General features: G+C 45.2%; 1 protein-coding gene across 1 annotated transcript in view; it reads left to right on the top strand.

Annotated features, from left to right (window-relative positions):
* LOC126151686 (elastase-1-like) overlaps positions 1-17,477 on the top strand; it is a 117,401-nt gene that overhangs the window by 67,077 nt on the left and 32,847 nt on the right. The window contains exon 6 of the mRNA XM_049915961.1: positions 4,924-5,117. Within this exon, the coding sequence (XP_049771918.1) occupies positions 4,924-5,117 (194 nt within the window). The remainder of the gene's footprint in view (positions 1-4,923; positions 5,118-17,477) is intronic.

The following is a 17,477-nucleotide window of genomic DNA, read 5'->3' as shown; positions in this document are numbered from 1 at the left end:
ACAGTAGTGGATTTCTTTTCCTATGTATACGCAATATGTGACATTTATTTACGTTCAGGGTCAACTGTCATACTATGCACCATTTATCAATTCTCTGCCGGTCGTTCGGCAAATTGTTACTATCTTCTGGCGTTGCTACTTTGGTATAAACAACTGTTTCATCTGCGAATAGACTTAAAGAGCGTCCGACGCTTTCTACTACATCATTTATATACAGGGTGGTCCATTGATCGTGGCCGGGCCAAATATCTCGCGAAATAAGCGTCAAACGAAAAACTACAAAGAACGAAACTTGCGTAGTGTGAAGAGGGAAAACAGATGGCGCTATGGTTGGCCCGCTAGATGGCGCTGCCATAGGTCAAACGGATGTCAACTGCGTTTTTTTTAAATAGGAACCCCCATTTTATTACATATTCGAGTAGTACGTAAAGAAATATGAATGATTCGGATGGCGCTGTAATAGTCACAAACGTATGGCTCACAATTTTAGACGAACAGTTGGTAACAGGTATGTTTTTTAAATTAAAATACAGAACCTAGGTACGTTTGAACATTTTATTTCGGTTGTTCCAATGTGATAGATGTTCCTTTGTGAACGTATCATTTCTGAGAACGCATGCTGTTACAGCGTCATTACCTGTAAATACCACATTAATGCGATAAATGCTCAAAATGATGTTCGTCAACCTCAATTCCTTTGGCAATACGTGTAACGACCTTCCTCTCAACAGCAAGTAGTTGGCCTTCCGTAATGTTCGCAATCGCATTGACAATACGCTGACGCATGTTGTCAGGCGTTGTCGGTGGATCACGCTGGCAAATATCCTTCAGCTTTCCCCACAGAAAGAAATCCGGGGACGTCAGATCCGGTGAACGTGCGGACGTGCTTCGACGACCAATCCACCTGTCATGAAACATGCTGTTCAGTACCGCTTCAACCGCATGCGAGCTATGTGCCGGACATCCATTATGTTGGAAGTACATCGCCATTCTGTCATGCAGTGAAACATCTTGTAGTAGCATCGGTAGAACATTACGTAGGAAATCAGCATACATTGCAACATTTAGATTGCCATCGATAAAATGGGGGCCAATTATCTTTCCTCCCATAATGCCGCACCATACATTAACCCGCCAAGGTCGCTGATGTTCTACTTGTCGCAGGATTCGTGGATTTTCCGTTCCCCAGTAGTGGATATTATGCCGGTTTACGTTACCGCTGTTTGTGAATGACGCTTCGTCGCTAAATAGAACACGTGCAAAAAAATCTGTCATAGTCCGGTAATTTCTCTTGTGCCCAGTGGCAGAACTGTACATGCGATTCCTGGTGCATAGAAATATGGTACGGGTGCAATCGATGTAGCATTCTCAACACCGACGTTTTTGAGGTTCCCGATTCTCGCGCAATTTGTCTGCTACTGATGTGCGGATTAGCCGCGACCGCAGCTAAAACACCTAATGGGCATCATCATTTGTTGCAGGTCGTGGTTGACGTTTCACAACGAACGGCCCGGACACTTGGATGATGTCGTTCAGGATACCGAGCAGCATACATAGCACACACCCGTTGGGCATTTTGATCACAATAGCCATACATCAACACGATATCGACATTTTCCGCAATTGATAAACGGTCCATTTCAACATGGGTAATGTATCACGAAGCAAATACCGTCCGCACTGGATGAATGTTACGTGATACCATGTACTTATACGTTTGGGACTATTACAGTGCCATCTATCACCAAGCGAAAAAAGTGGCCCAACTAAAACATTCATATTTATTTATGTAGTACACGGAAATGCAATAAAAATGAGGGTTCCTATTTTAAAAAACGCACTTGATATCCGTTTGACCAATGACAGCGCCATCTAGCGGGCCAACCATAGCGCCATGTGGTTTCCCCCTTCAAGCTAGACGAGTTTCGTTCTTTGTAGTTTTTTCGTTTGACGCTTATTTCGTGAGATATTTGGCCCGGTCACGATCAATGGACCACCCTGTATATTGTGAATAGCAACGGTCCTATCACTCTTCCCTGTGGTACTCCGGATATTACTTTTATATCTGTCGATTTAGTACCGTTAAGAGCGACATGTTGAGTTCTATCTGCAAGGAAGTCTTTAAAGCAATCGCATTGTTAAACGTCAATGTGGGACGGTGTCAAATGCCTTGCTGAAATCTAGGAACACGGCATCTCACAGTACCCAGCAGCCGCCGTGTCATCCTGAGCCCACAGGCCTCACTGGATGCGTGTATGGAGGGCCATGTGGTCAGCACACCGCTTTCCCGGCCATTGTCAATTTTAGTGACCGGAGCCGCTACTTCCCGATAAAATTGCTCCTCAATTGGCCCCGCAAGGGCTGAGAGCACCCTGCTTGCCAACAGCGCTCGATAGCCCGAACGGTCGCCCATCTATGTACTAGCCAAGCCCGACAGCGCTTAACTTTGGTGATCTAACGGGAACTGGTGTTACAGCTGCTGCAAGATCGTTAGCTAATTAGGCCGGTTTAGATGGTTCAAATGGCTCTGAGCACTATGCGACTTAACGTCTGAGGTCATCAGTCGCCTAGAATTTAGAACTAATTAAACCTAACTACCCTAAGCACATCACACACATCCATGCCCGAGGCAGGATTCGAACCTGCGACCGTAGCGGTCGCTCGGCTCCAGACTGTAGCGCCTAGAACCGCACGGCCACTCCGGCCGGCGCCGGTTTAGATCTAAAAAAATACTATGATGTGTAATGAGTTTCACACACTGATCACCATTTTAGACTGGTCTGAATATAGCTTGGTAGTGAGCCGAGGCCAGTAATCAGTAAAGAAAAATTGCGATTTTTATGCGCACATGTATTAAATCAACAGATCGCATATCTCCCCCCACTGACAATGTTAAAGAATAATAAATGCACTTATCAGAAACTTGGGTGTCAAGTCAGTTCTTGGCTGCTCTAGTGCCTGAAGATAAACGAATCCCACCCAAAGAATGTCCAAGGGCTTGTCTAACCCTGGGTGTAGCAGTTCTGACCACCATCGGAGAGTCGACAAAAGTAAAGGTAAGACGCGCTGTGACGACAACCCCATCCTGTGGTACGTCCATGGTGGCACTGGGAAGAACTATGACGAAATTTGGTGCCAATGCGACATCATTAACCCACCTTACACCACACATGAACTTCTGTGCTATCTCCCTTGATTTTTCTTTCTTTCTTTTTTTGTCGCATATGTTGACTCCTTGCTGTTTGAAGCGTCGTTGTGTCTGAGGATGATGTCACAGGGCGCCACGGATTTGCATCACTACAGGGGAAGGCTGTACTCACCTTTGAGAAAAATTTCACACCTATGTGTAGTAATGGGAGGCAATTACGGTGTTTCGAAATACACTCCTGGAAATGGAAAAAAGAACACATTGACACCGGTGTGTCAGACCCACCATACTTGCTCCGGACACTGCGAGAGGGCTGTACAAGCAATGATCACACGCACGGCACAGCGGACACACCAGGAACCGCGGTGTTGGCCGTCGAATGGCGCTAGCTGCGCAGCATTTGTGCACCGCCGCCGTCAGTGTCAGCCAGTTTGCCGTGGCATACGGAGCTCCATCGCAGTCTTTAACACTGGTAGCATGCCGCGACAGCGTGGACGTGAACCGTATGTGCAGTTGACGGACTTTGAGCGAGGGCGTATAGTGGGCATGCGGGAGGCCGGGTGGACGTACCGCCGAATTGCTCAACACGTGGGGCGTGAGGTCTCCACAGTACATCGATGTTGTCGCCAGTGGTCGGCGGAAGGTGCACGTGCCCGTCGACCTGGGACCGGACCGCAGCGACGCACGGATGCACGCCAAGACCGTAGGATCCTACGCAGTGCCGTAGGGGACCGCACCGCCACTTCCCAGCAAATTAGGGACACTGTTGCTCCTGGGGTATCGGCGAGGACCATTCGCAACCGTCTCCATGAAGCTGGGCTACGGTCCCGCACACCGTTAGGCCGTCTTCCGCTCAAGCCCCAACATCGTGCAGCCCGCCTCCAGTGGTGCCGCGACAGGCGTGAATGGAGGGACGAATGGAGACGTGTCGTCTTCAGCGATGAGAGTCGCTTCTGCCTTGGTGCCAATGATGGTCGTATGCGTGTTTGGCGCCGTGCAGGTGAGCGCCACAATCAGGACTGCATACGACCGAGGCACACAGGGCCAACACCCGGCATCATGGTGTGGGGAGCGATCTCCTACACTGGCCGTACACCACTGGTGATCGTCGAGGGGACACTGAATAGTGCACGGTACATCCAAACCGTCATCGAACCCATCGTTCTACCATTCCTAGACCGGCAAGGGAACTTGCTGTTCCAACAGGACAATGCACGTCCGCATGTGTCCCGTGCCACCCAACGTGCTCTAGAAGGTGTAAGTCAACTACCCTGGCCAGCAAGATCTCCGGATCTGTGCCCCATTGAGCATGTTTGGGACTGGATGAAGCGTCGTCTCACGCGGTCTGCACGTCCAGCACGAACGCTGGTCCAACTGAGGCGCCAGGTGGAAATGGCATGGCAAGCCATTCCACAGGACTACATCCAGCATCTCTACGATCGTCTCCATGGGAGAATAGCAGCCTGCATTGCTGCGAAAGGTGGATATACACTGTAATAGTGCCGACATTGTGCATGCTCTGTTGCCTGTGTCTATGTGCCTGTGGTTCTGTCAGTGTGATCATGTGATGTATCTGACCCCAGGAATGTGTCAATAAAGTTTCCCCTTCCTGGGACAATGAATTCACGGTGTTCTTATTTCAATTTCCAGGAGTGTATTAAACCTTTAATTATGTTGCGCAGAGTAATGACGTAGAAATTCTCTTTATGTGGAGCAAATCTCTGTGACGTTCTGCTCGGGCTACACTACTTACACATAACCTTCGACCTGTCTAGCGGGCTCAGTCGCGATCATATCCGGCTGGGGCAGCACGCCTACTGAGCCTACGTCGGACGCCCTGCTGTGGCTGGAGCTCCCCATCATAGACCTGGAGACCTGCCGACGGGCGTTGGGAGCCATCGGGGAGGACGAGCTGGTGGACACCATGGTGTGCACAGCCCCAGGCACCAACGGCGGCGGCGTCTGCAATGTGAGTACCTCGCCCACACAATAAACACCTTCTCTCTCCTTTATACTGTAACGTGTAAGTAAACTAAGGACCGTTTGCTTGTATTTCAATGTTAGCAGGTAGGAACAAATGTCCTAGAAATACAGATACACCTCTTGACTGTTTGTTGTTTTGATCCAGCGGTCGGTTAACTGTGGCTGAAAGCAAATTACGGCTTCGAAAATCACTTGTCAAAGTACTGTAGTATATTTTACACTACAACACACCAGTAATGCAAGATTATTATAATTACATGTTATACTGGGTATGCTGACAGCATAAATACTGAAACGTCCCCTTAGAACAATTATACATGACTGTGCTTAAACTGACACACAATATTTTTTAGCGCAACGCAATCTGACTTTCAGAAATCCCTACTAAGGAATGGCCCTGACTAACATTAACCCGTACCTTTCACAAATCACTTACCTCACAAAAATCTTCGTTACTCAAGCTACTGCAATACAGCGAGCGCCACTACTGCCAGCTAAATAAAAGATTCAAACTACAGAAGGCACTAACTACTGATAGGCATAGTTAGCAGTTGAAAGATGTTAATAGAGAACAAACAATGTATTTACCTTAACAGTCATAATATATATAGTAGTTCATGACATCCAGTGTTACAAATTTCAAAACTCCGCCATCTCTCTCCCCACATCCACCACTGCTGGCGGCTCACCTCCAACTGCGCAACGCTACGCGCTGTTCACATCCAGCTGCCGCTGCCCAACACTACAATGGCAGACAACAATGCAAACTAGCCACAGACTGCGCACAGCACAGCCAGTGATTTTCATACAGAGCGCTACGTAACGTTGCCAATAAGAAAACCTAAACAGCGTACTTACAATACCTTTGAAATACGAGGTCTGTTAAAAAAAAGTCCGGAACATTGGTAATTTCACTACAGTGGTATGTTGGAGCGAAAAGCGGTTCGAATCCATGCGCCTGCCTGTGTTTAATATGTAACTGCCGGAAATCTCAGTGTTCTACGTCTGTTACGTATTGTTCAGTGCTGTACTGAGTAGAACGTCTGTCGCACAGTTTGCGAATTTCGAAATGGCAGAGTTGGAGGAGCAAACCAACGGCCTTGCCGCAGTGGTAACACCGGTTCCCCTCAGATCACCGAAGTTAAGTGGTATCCGGCTGGGCTAGCATTTGGATGGGTGACCATCCGGTCTGCGGAGAGCCGTTGGCAAGTGGCGTGCACTCAGCCCTTGTTAGGCAAACTGAGGAGCTACTTGATTCAGAAGTAGCGGCTCCGGCCTCGGAAACTGACATATGGCTGGGATAGCGATGTGCTGCCCGCATGCCCATCCATATCCGCATCCAGTGACGCCTGTGGGCTGAGGATGACACGGCGACCGGTTGGTACGGATGGACATTCCAAGGCCTGTTCGGACGGAGAGTTAAAGGAGCAACGCTTCTGCATTAAGTTTTGCGTGAAACTCAACACACTCCAAATGATGGAGGTGATGAGTGCTTATGACGTACTCGGTGTTACGAATGGTTTAAAAATGGCCGGACCGAAGATAAAGATGACCTTCGCTCAGGACGCCCTTCGACGTCTACCAGCGACGCTCACGCCAGAAACGTCGACGAAATTGTGCCTGTCAATCGAAGCCTGACTGCCCGAGAATAGCAGAAGGATGCAATATTTCAGTTGGTTCATGGCATGAAATCTTGACACAGCACCGTGAAAAGCATCGTGTTGCCGCGAGGTCCGTCCCACAGCTCATGAGTCAAGAACAGAAAGCCCTTCGCCTCGCTATCTGCGAAGAACTGTTGGATCTCGCGAATGAGAACGAGATGTTTCTTAAGAGAATGATTACTAGTGATAGGACGTGGTTCTACTGTAATGTTGTCGAGACCATGGTTCAATTTTCGCAGTGGGTCGGGAAAGGTTCTCCTAGAGCAAAAACGAAGGTCGTCAGGAAGGTCAAATGTCCTTGAGTTTGAAGGAATTCGTGCCACAGGTACATATTGTTTATCAGTGGTACTATTGGAGCCTGTTGCGATGCCTGCAAGAAAATGATAGAAGGAAACGGCCTGAAATATGACGAAACAATACATGTCTCTTGCATCACGATAACGCACCCGTTAGTGCATGATTATTGCACAAAAAACGGAATCACTGTACTGCCTCATTTTCTGCACTCTCCAGACCTAGCCCCTGGGGACTTTTTTATTTACAAAGTTGAGAACCCTGTTGAAGGGACGAAGGTTTGCAGCGTATTCCGTCTCCCTTACTCCACCTCTCACTTTTTTTACTACTGGAGTTAATTTTATTCGGATTGTGGTTTTATTTATTTAGATATGATTATGTATGTGTAGCAGCAAGTAAATTGCTTTACGATATTAAAGTTTGGATTGACAATGTTCAGACTGATATAAAACTGAAACTGAGAGCTGATGGCAGTGCACGAAATTATTTGTAACAAGTTGCTATGGTTTTGATTCAATGTTATTACACTGTCTTTACTTGGTAATTCTTTCTTAAAAAAAGCAAGTACCTTTGAGTAATGTTGAGTAAATATTTCACTTTGGCTGTATGAGTCACACTAGCACACATATGTTAAGTTCAGACATGGAGTGGGAGAGGGAATAAACACTTTTATCATAAATGTGGCACACCATAGATCAAATTATTGCTTTTCCACACCTGCTCTGGATAATCATGTACGGAACATTCACTTGCTACTGTAACGTAAACAAGAAAGAAAGAAAACTGTATCTCAACTCACTACCTTGCATCGTATTCAGAAAAGACAGTAACGAAATTCAAATGATCGTTACAGCACTGAATGTTGGTTACGTTATGCAGTGGATTTACTGTTAATTAGAACAGGCGCGTGGCTACCCTGCGTTCTCTTAATCTCAGGGAAAAAATGTAAAATATTGCTTTAGTTTCACAGAACAGACGTTGCCACAAAATGTGAAAATAAAGTCATAACACAGTTATTCGTTACATTTTTGTGCCCGCATAGAACATGTCGCACAGTACCTTCCAGATCAAACTGAGAAATGCACTGAATAATATAATATAGTCTGCCGGCACTGCTGGACGCTGTAAGAAAATGTTAAATATTATTATGTTACCTCGCTTTACCGGCGAGGCGACTGCGATGCCTGAAATAAATATTTTTTAAATGTGCCGCGTCTGCGGCCGTTGCCCTCGCAGATTGGTACAGCGGCTTCCGCTAAATTTAATGCTGAAAATGTCTAAATTATTTACGGGACGAATGGCTGGCAACTTTACAAATTATTTTAAAAACATATTTGCTCAAACTCTATATATTCAAACAAAAATGCATTAATTTTACACACCTTTTTACAACAACTCGCCTAATGGCGCATCTCAAGTTTCATGTGTGGTGTGACCGTCAGACACCACACTTGCTAGGTGGTTGCCTTTAAATCGGCCGCGGTCCGTTAGTATACGTCGGACCCGCGTGTCGCCACTATCAGTGACCGCAGACCGAGCGCCACCACGCGGCAGGTCTAGTATAGAGTGACTCCCTAGCACTCACCCCAGTTGTACAGCCGACTTTGCTAGCGATGGTTCACTGTCTACATACACTCTCATTTGCAGAGACGACAGTTTAGCATAGCCTTCAGCTACGTCATTTGCTAGGACCTAGCAAGGCGCCATATTCAGTTACTATAATTACATCTACATCTACATGACTACTCTGCAATTCACATATCTCTCTACCATTCCACTCCCGAACACCGCGTGGGAAAAATGAACACCAAAACCTTTCTGTTCGAGCTCTGATTTCTCTTATTTTATTTTGATGATCATTCCTACCTATGTAGGTTGGGCTCAACAAAATATTTTCGCATTCGGAAGAGAAAGTTGGAGACTGAAATTTCGTAAATAGATCTCGCCGCGGCGAAAAACGTCTTTGCTTTAATGACTTCCATCCCAGCTCGCGTATCATATCTGCCACACTCTCTCCCCTATTACGTGATAATACAAAACGAGCTGCCCTTTTTTCACCCTTTCGATGTCCTCCGTCAATCCCACCTGGTAAGGATCCCACGCCGCGCAGCAATATTCTAACAGAGGACGAACGAGTGTAGTGTAAGCTGTCTCTTTAGTGGACTTGTCGCATCTTCTAAGTGTCCTGCCAATGAAACGCAATCTTTGGCTTGCCTTCCCCACAATATTATCTATGTGGTCTTTCCAACTGAAGTTGTTCGTAATTTTAACACCCAGGTACCTAGTTGAATTGACAGCCTTGAGCATTGTACTATTTATAGAGTAATCGAATTCCAACGGGTTTCTTTTGGTACTCATGTGGATCATCTCTCACTTTTCGTTATTTAGCGTCAACTGCCACCTGCCACACCATACAGCAATCTTTTCTAAATCGCTTTGCAAGTGAGACTGGTCTTCGGATGACCTTACTAGACGGTAAATTACAGCATCATCTGCGAACAACCTAAGAGAACTGCTCAGATTGTCACCCAGGTCATTTATATAGATCAGGCACAGCGGAGGTCCCAGAATGTATTTTGAACAGATAATATTGTGACTCATGTACCGTCAAGAGCGACGTTCATCATTAATGGATCAAAGTTAAGTATCAAACTAATTACGTCCGCTTCCTGAATTCTGATTCCTTGTCATGTTCCAGACCTAACGTCAGTATCGTTCTTCCCTCCTCATGCCAGCCGGCGTGAGCTAAAACGCGTGCCTTTCGGCCCCCACCTGTAACACGGTGTTGGCTCTTCTGCTAGCACAAAATCATGAACAAGAGACTCACGGCCAACATATACATTCGCTTAACACGCAAGTGTTACTCGTAACGAAACCCAAAGAGAACAGCGAGCCTATTGCAATGCTTTTTACTATTTATACATGTACAGAATTGTCCTTTTTATTTGAGGCACAGATCATAATCACTAATTCATTTAACAAGAATACGATTTTCATAGATAATAATAAGTCATGGATTCAAAGTAAAAAAATGCATAAAACGTCAAATAATTATGAATGTTCTACATACACACATAATATATTCGTGAAATGTTTACACAGTCTTGCTTTATTGCTTCACTTGGTCATGTTTATTCGTGTTTAAATTATTTCTCTTTCGCCGTGCGCGTGGCACTATATCGATACATGTTAACTGGTCTTACACACACGGAAAAAATTCTATCACACGCTTTTTATGACTACTGGCCAGGAGACACTACATCGCCCCCTGGCATCATACGCCGAACATCACATGTTTGCCTGTCTGATGCCACTTGCGTCGACAAATAAAAGTGCATCACTTTATATAATAGTAGTCCCTCAGGCTATCAGTTAGTCACAGTTTCTTCATTACACGGTAGTGTTTTGTAGTCTTTCACGTTTCTGAGGACACGACACTTCCTCCACATTGCGAGATGACCTCACCTAGTCCCAGGAACTAACTTGTTGAGGCCCCCCTGTCCGGGCGCAGGGTGACCGGGAAACCTGGGAAAACCGCACCGGGGCCCAGGTCGTCTCGCGAGTTTCCCAGATTTGTGTCTGCATGAATGTTCAACACGTATCCTGTTACACGACACAATTTTAACAATATAATTGTCCTACGTAGTTGGCACGGATAAAATTTAGCGTCCTTGTTGTGTACATAGTTCCGCGTAGTCAGCACGTACACAACTTTCCCAATAGAACGCGCCCCCGCTAAGCACAACAGCGCAGGCGCAGCTCTCGTCCGTCTCCGCACTACGAGATGGCGCTGTCTTAGAGATGGACCAAATACTGCTTCCGCCGATCCGCTTACTAATATGTAACGCAGCCAATGAGATTGCTGCTAATGTAGAACCATTTCTCCTCGCGGATCACACTCGCGCAGTGATACCTGAACGCTAGAGGTATTATAACGAGTGTACAGACCTCCGATTAGTCAGTCTGCATTAGTCTGAACGAGTCTGCATTTATCTGCACCTGTCTGTACCAGTCTACATTAGTATGTACGGGTGACGGGTATGACGGGTATGTATGTACCAGTCTATAGTCAAGTTTCAGTCTGTGCCTAATAAGATTATCATATTCCTGTACATAGCCATGAAGACAAATGACTAGACATTTTGTCAAGTATCAGAGATATGTGAGAATAAGATTAACGTACCAATACCAAAGGAACTTCCGATTGTCAATTGTAAATAGCATCCAGAATCAAGTTAAGTAATTTTATGTTGTTATTATTTTAATAAATGTGTGTGAAAATTAATCAAGTTCTGTTTAAAGTTGGTCACCGTCCATCTGCTACTCTAAGCGTGCAAGTGGCATTTCTATCGTCTGACCTAACGGCAGGAGATAAACCCGCCACGATAAGACCACGAGACATATTGCTGACACTCGCCTACTTCGTTAGAGCGACAAGTCAAATAATCTGATGGTGTGTGTACGGAAGGTCTTACAGTACGCACACCACAGTCCTACTACGATTGTCATATTTAGGGAAACTTAGATTGCATTAGTTTATCACACTGTCCAAGCACAGATCCTAATGTTGGCATATACATTTCTGCCACACTGTCTATTAGTTTATCACTCCAAAGTCTTACCGTTTGTTAACGCTGATTTCACTTCTATTGTGTGTGCAAAAATTTAAACACACGACGTCTAATATGTTCAGGGCTCACATCCTGCACATTACTCAATGAGATAAAGGTTCACTCGAAAGTCAAAATATCTCTTTTGAGTCACAAGATCTAGTACACTTGCACGAGGGAAATAATGTTCTGTTGCATAACAAATGCTCAGTTTATATCTATTTCGTCACGGTAGGAAAGAATGTTTATGTGCCCGCCTGAGCAGGCGAAGCGGCAGCGTAGGCATTGACGTGGGCGGCGCCGGCGCTGGCGCAACGGCTGCAGTGTTGACATAGCCGGCGCTTGCGCAGGCGCAGTAGGTACCGGATCAGCTGATTCGGTTCCGACCGGCAATTGTTTAGGTCGGCCATTAGCTGACCGTCTGGATCACGTCACGCTGCTGGTCAGCCCCCACTCTCCGACGAAAGCATGAAACATAATGTCAACACACAGTGTACCGCTTTAGGTGGCTACTTTTTAGCTGTGGGGAGAAATACACGTGGTTGAACACTGGTTTATTGTCCAAGTATGCCTTCCGTCGGCCGAACTGCACAGGGTTGTTCACGGTTACGGATTCATGGCCTATACAGCTGCACGTTCTGTGACACTTTTCTCAAAGTACATCACACGCGGAGTTGCACTACAGATATTTCGATTGTATTTCCGGTTGAAGTACCTATTGGTGTCTGTCAACACGCGAAGATCCATTGAACACACACACTTTCTCCTTGCGATCGACACAGATGTCGTCCCGCACGGATACTTCGACTTTATATTCACATACATAATCAGGTGTTTTCAGTTTGTAAGTGCCACTCGCTCACAGTTCGTTCCCAAAATGATAACCTTTATTCTTATTGCACAAGGTGTAGACGCAACAGTCTTGTCTGTCCCTGCTAGACATACAGGGTGAAAAGTATTTAAACCGACAAACTCTGTGAGGTTTTAGAGCACATCTAAACAAATATTTTCCCCTAATGTCATTTTTTCCTATGAGAAAACCGGTGGAGGCAGTATTACGTACCACGTAGCGCACTACAACGGACAAGCTGCACAACAATATCCTAATCGCCGTATACCACATCATACGACCTTTGCTGCTGTGTACCAACGTCTGCGTGAGACCTGGACAGGGACGCCGTCGTACGGTAAGAACGCTGCAATTTGAGGAAGCTGTCTTGCAGCACTTAAATCAGCACTTGTGCAATTGCACGTAACATGGGAACGAATCAGACGAATGTAAGAACAGTCCTTAGAGAGCAATTGTTACGTCCATTTCACTTACAACGTGTTCACAACCTGGAACCAGTTGGTTATCCACCCAGAGTACAGTTTTCGCAGTGGTACCTGGAACAGTGTGAAATGCATCCTACATTTCCATCCTCTGTGTTGTTTATCGATGAAGCAACGTTCGGGCGTAATGGAGTCTTCAACATGCACAATCCGCATGTTTGGAGTGAGGATAACCCACATGCCACAGTTACTAGCGCTCATCAAGTGCGGTACTTCGTTAATGTGTGGGTCGGTGTTCTTGGGGACTGTTTAATTGAGCCGTATCTGCTACTTAGACCATTAAATGGCAGGCACTACTACAATTTTCTCGCCAGAGCATTGGCAGAATTGCTGGAAGACGTCCCGCTCCCTACTAGACAACGCATGTGGATCCAATATGACGGGGCGCCGGCACACTTCAGTCGTCGTGTGCGTCGATTCCTGGACCGACGATTCCCAGAAACGTGGACTGGCAGAGATGGTCCAATACCATGGCCTGCTCGATCCCCAGATATGTCCCCTCTGGACTTTTTTGTGTGGGGAGAGATGAGCAACCTTGTTTACGCAACTCCTGTTGCATCATAAGAGGATCTTGTTGCCCGGATAGAAGCAGCAGCAGGAACAATTTAGGATAATCCTGGGGTTTTTGCCCGTGTCAGACAGAACATGATCCGACGGTGTAACCTTTGTTTACGTGTCAATGGAGGCATTTATGAAATTTTACTTTAATAGAAATTGGGTTGTGTTACCGTGTTGTCTCTTGGTCATAAAAAAATGGAAAAGTGTTTGTTGGTTTAAGTAATTTGCCGCCAGAGAAATCTTCCTCAACCGGTTTAAATACTCCTCATAGGAAAAAATGACATTAGGGAAAAATATTTGTTTCGATGCCTCCTACAACCTTCCACAGTTTTTCGGTTTCAATACCTTCCACCCTGTATAATGCCTAATATTTACATCACTGGCGTTACAACACACAGTTCTTTTTTACCAATAACAATATTGTTACCACAGTTAAATGCTCATCATTGTGAGTCTATATAATTTGCAAAGTTCATTGAGCGCAACATTTACAGCTACAATGATTTCATTACATACTTTTACATTAGTCGAAGTGTGTGATTTTTATAAGAATTGTGTAGTTGCCAGAAAATCATCCGCTAACGAGTCCCTTAGTGTGCACTCAGTTTGACTTGGGCGTATTTGTGCAATAACTTATTTAATATGACTTTTTGACACATTGTCTTTGTGTTGACTACAATGTAGTCGTTAGTGCAGATCATATATTTGTTGCCCGTGTATGATATATCATTACTGTGTCAAAGACACCAGCTTCAACTGAAGCGCAAGGCGCACACTATAATGTATGCTATCAAGTTCGGTACCATGCATAGTAAAATATGCTTAGTTCCCTTCTTTCAAAACGCCTCTGGTGGTGATAGTACATTTATTCAGAGTATGAAGGCATATATTGGCCTATCACATAAATAAAAACAAAACATCTTAATACCCTTATAGGAAAATGAACACAATATTTTTCAAGTTTTTGAAACTAATATTATTGATTTCCTTCCTGTTACTAAGGCAAAATAGTTTAAAAATCTTTAAGAAGTGAATATGCCTATAAGGCACTTAAATAGCCTTTCACTCAAGGGTTAAAAGTTTACTTTCTCAATGGAATTCTGGCTTGAGGAGCCATAGGTTTTGAATATGTTAATACCTTCTTTTAGAACACACTTCATAGGAAATTGGTTAACTATCTTCTATGACAGGGTGGATTCATATTACATTACACTTACAATACATAATCTTTAACATCTAAAGCACAAAATAAATCATCCTATAACTACTATTTACAAGGTTTATTGTATAAACAACTTGACGTCTTTGCAGGGGTACAGTCCCTTAATTTTACCTGTTTGCGGGTGTGCCAACAAGTAACTGCACCCGTGTTTAACCTGTATTATTTCCCATGCCAGCATCTTACGCATTTCCTGCGCCACTGCTTCCTTCTTTGACCATGGTATGGAGTCGCAGCACAACAATAAGTTTTGTGGGGTTTCACTTCTATAGTGTATTGATAACCTCTTATTATTCCGGTGCGTTCAGAGAATACATCAGTATATTCCAGCAATAACTTTGTCAACCGTTGTTGTTGTACAGAATCTAACTTTTCTGATTCCCGTACCTTACGAGCAAAAGCATCTATATTTACGTCAAAATCGCTATCTTTTTTGTTTGAGTAGTACAGGTCGTTAGCTGTAAAGTCACTACTTACGTGCAACACATGGGTTTTTATGCTTAATATTGATACGGTTGCAGCACGTTTTTGACATTTCCTTGGTCCGTACCGTAGTAAATTCAATCCTCTCCCCCTTATCAAAATACTCAGAAGCCCAGCATACAGGTCGATAATTCCGTCCCTTTCGCGTAAGAAATCGACGCCCAGTATGCAGTCCACACGTAAACCTTTAACTACGAGAAACGTGCTCGTTATGGCAACGTCCTCAATGTTTATCTGTACCTGCACCTGGTGCGCAATTGATTGGGCTTTCGCACTGACTGCTCCGGATACAGGACAATTGTTGATGGTGAAGGTCGGCACTCTTCGGCCCTTCGTCAGTACTTTGTAAAAATCAAAACTTATGACCCTTACTCATGCCCCCGTATCAACGACAATGTTTACGACTACGTCGTAAACACATGCTGCTATCACAGCCTGCACCGTGTTATCTACACCTTCCACACACACGTGTGGCCCGTCCAACAGTTCTTGCTCTATCTTCATACCGTTATTGTATCGGATCATGTTTACTCTCGGAATGTATGTGGTTGTGCTCTCTCCCTTAACCACGGCTAACGACGGAGAGCATATCGCGGCCGCAGTTAGTTTGTTGGATGCTGTTGTTGTTGTGAAGTGCACGGATGTGCTTCCTCCGTCACCTCAACGATGTTTACATGTGACTTGCTAGGCTCAAAATGGCTCTGAGCACTATGCGACTTAATTTTTGAGGTCATCAGTCGCCTAGAACTTAGAATTAATTAAACCTAACTAACCTAAGGACATCACACACATCCATGCCCGATTCGAACCTGCGACCAAAGCGGTCGGTCGGTTCCAGACTGCAGCGCCCACTCCGGCCGGCACTTACTAGGTTTCCACGGTTGTGCTATAGGCACGTTTTGCTGTGGTTGCCTATTTGTTTCGTAGCCCTGATGGTTTGGACGCTCGGGGTCGCGACGTGGACTGGCATTCCAATTCCTGTTATTTTCAGAATAGTTCTGCCACTGACCTCTGTCATTCCGCCACCTATTTGCGTTGGATGGTCCGGGCTCGAACCGGTCATCCTACCTCCGCTTTTTGCCATTCGGTGGTGAACTATAACCATTTGGGTTGCGCTTATTGTTTGTATTATATTCTTGTCGCTTGCCTCCGCCTCCGCCGTTACCTTGGCTTGGGTGCGGTGCGTTGCCATTACTATCGGCTTTTCCATTAGAGCCATTGTTTTTACTATGCTCATAGGCTTTTCTAGCATCCTATTGAATTAGATCGATATAGTCTAAGGTGGACAAGAAGTCCTCCATGTCGGTCTCTGGCACATGGATTAGCTACTCTTTAATGTTAGTCGGCAAATGAGATTTCAACATCCGGATAATGTCTCTGGGTGGGATCGGTTCATCCCAGTAGCGGGTTTTATTAATGTACTTCTCGAAGTACTTTCGCAAACTGCCAAGGCGTGGCGAATACTGTTCCGGGTTATATACTTCCTTCCTTAGGCGCTCCTGCATACAAGAGGACCAGTAGTTTGAAAGGAAAGCCTTTTCAAACTGCTCGTAAGTTTTGCAGCTATCCGCTGCCTCTGTAGCCCAGAGCGCACAATCTCCTTGTATGTACGATATTACATAACGGATCTTTTGTTCGCCGTTCCACACGCTAGGCAATATGTTGCGAAAGCTCTTAATGAGTACTACTGAATGCACTGATTTCCGGTCTGTAGTAAATGTTTGAAATTGACGATTTTTAATGAAGCTCTCTTCGACTAACATTTTTGTATTAGTCGTAGGCGCGCCTGTCGCGTAGGCTACTTGCTCGGAGAGTGTGCTGCAGCTTCTGGCATTGTCGGAGTTAAATTCAGCATTATTGCTACGCCTAGCGTAAGCAACTGCAGTACCAAAAACATACTCACTTTCACTAGTCTTGTGCACACCTGACAAACTCTTTTCCAAGTCGGCTAACCTTTTTGTCACTGACATTTGCCAACTCGGTACGTCGTCCATAAGCGCTTGCTTAAGAGACTGCACGTCACTTTGAATCTGTTTGGTAACACCAGTACCTACGCATTCTACTGTTGCTTCGTTTACATATTCCTTGACCTTAGACTCGATTTTAGACTCGGTGTCTTTGTCTTTAGTTTGTAGCCACGAAGTAACCTCTGTTTCTAGTTTTGTGGCTTGTTCGGTTAACTTTTGTTC

This window comes from Schistocerca cancellata, chromosome 2 (genome assembly GCF_023864275.1).
Source record: "Schistocerca cancellata isolate TAMUIC-IGC-003103 chromosome 2, iqSchCanc2.1, whole genome shotgun sequence".
Lineage (NCBI taxonomy): Eukaryota > Metazoa > Arthropoda > Insecta > Orthoptera > Acrididae > Schistocerca > Schistocerca cancellata.
This window is presented reverse-complemented; position numbering and strand designations above follow the sequence as displayed.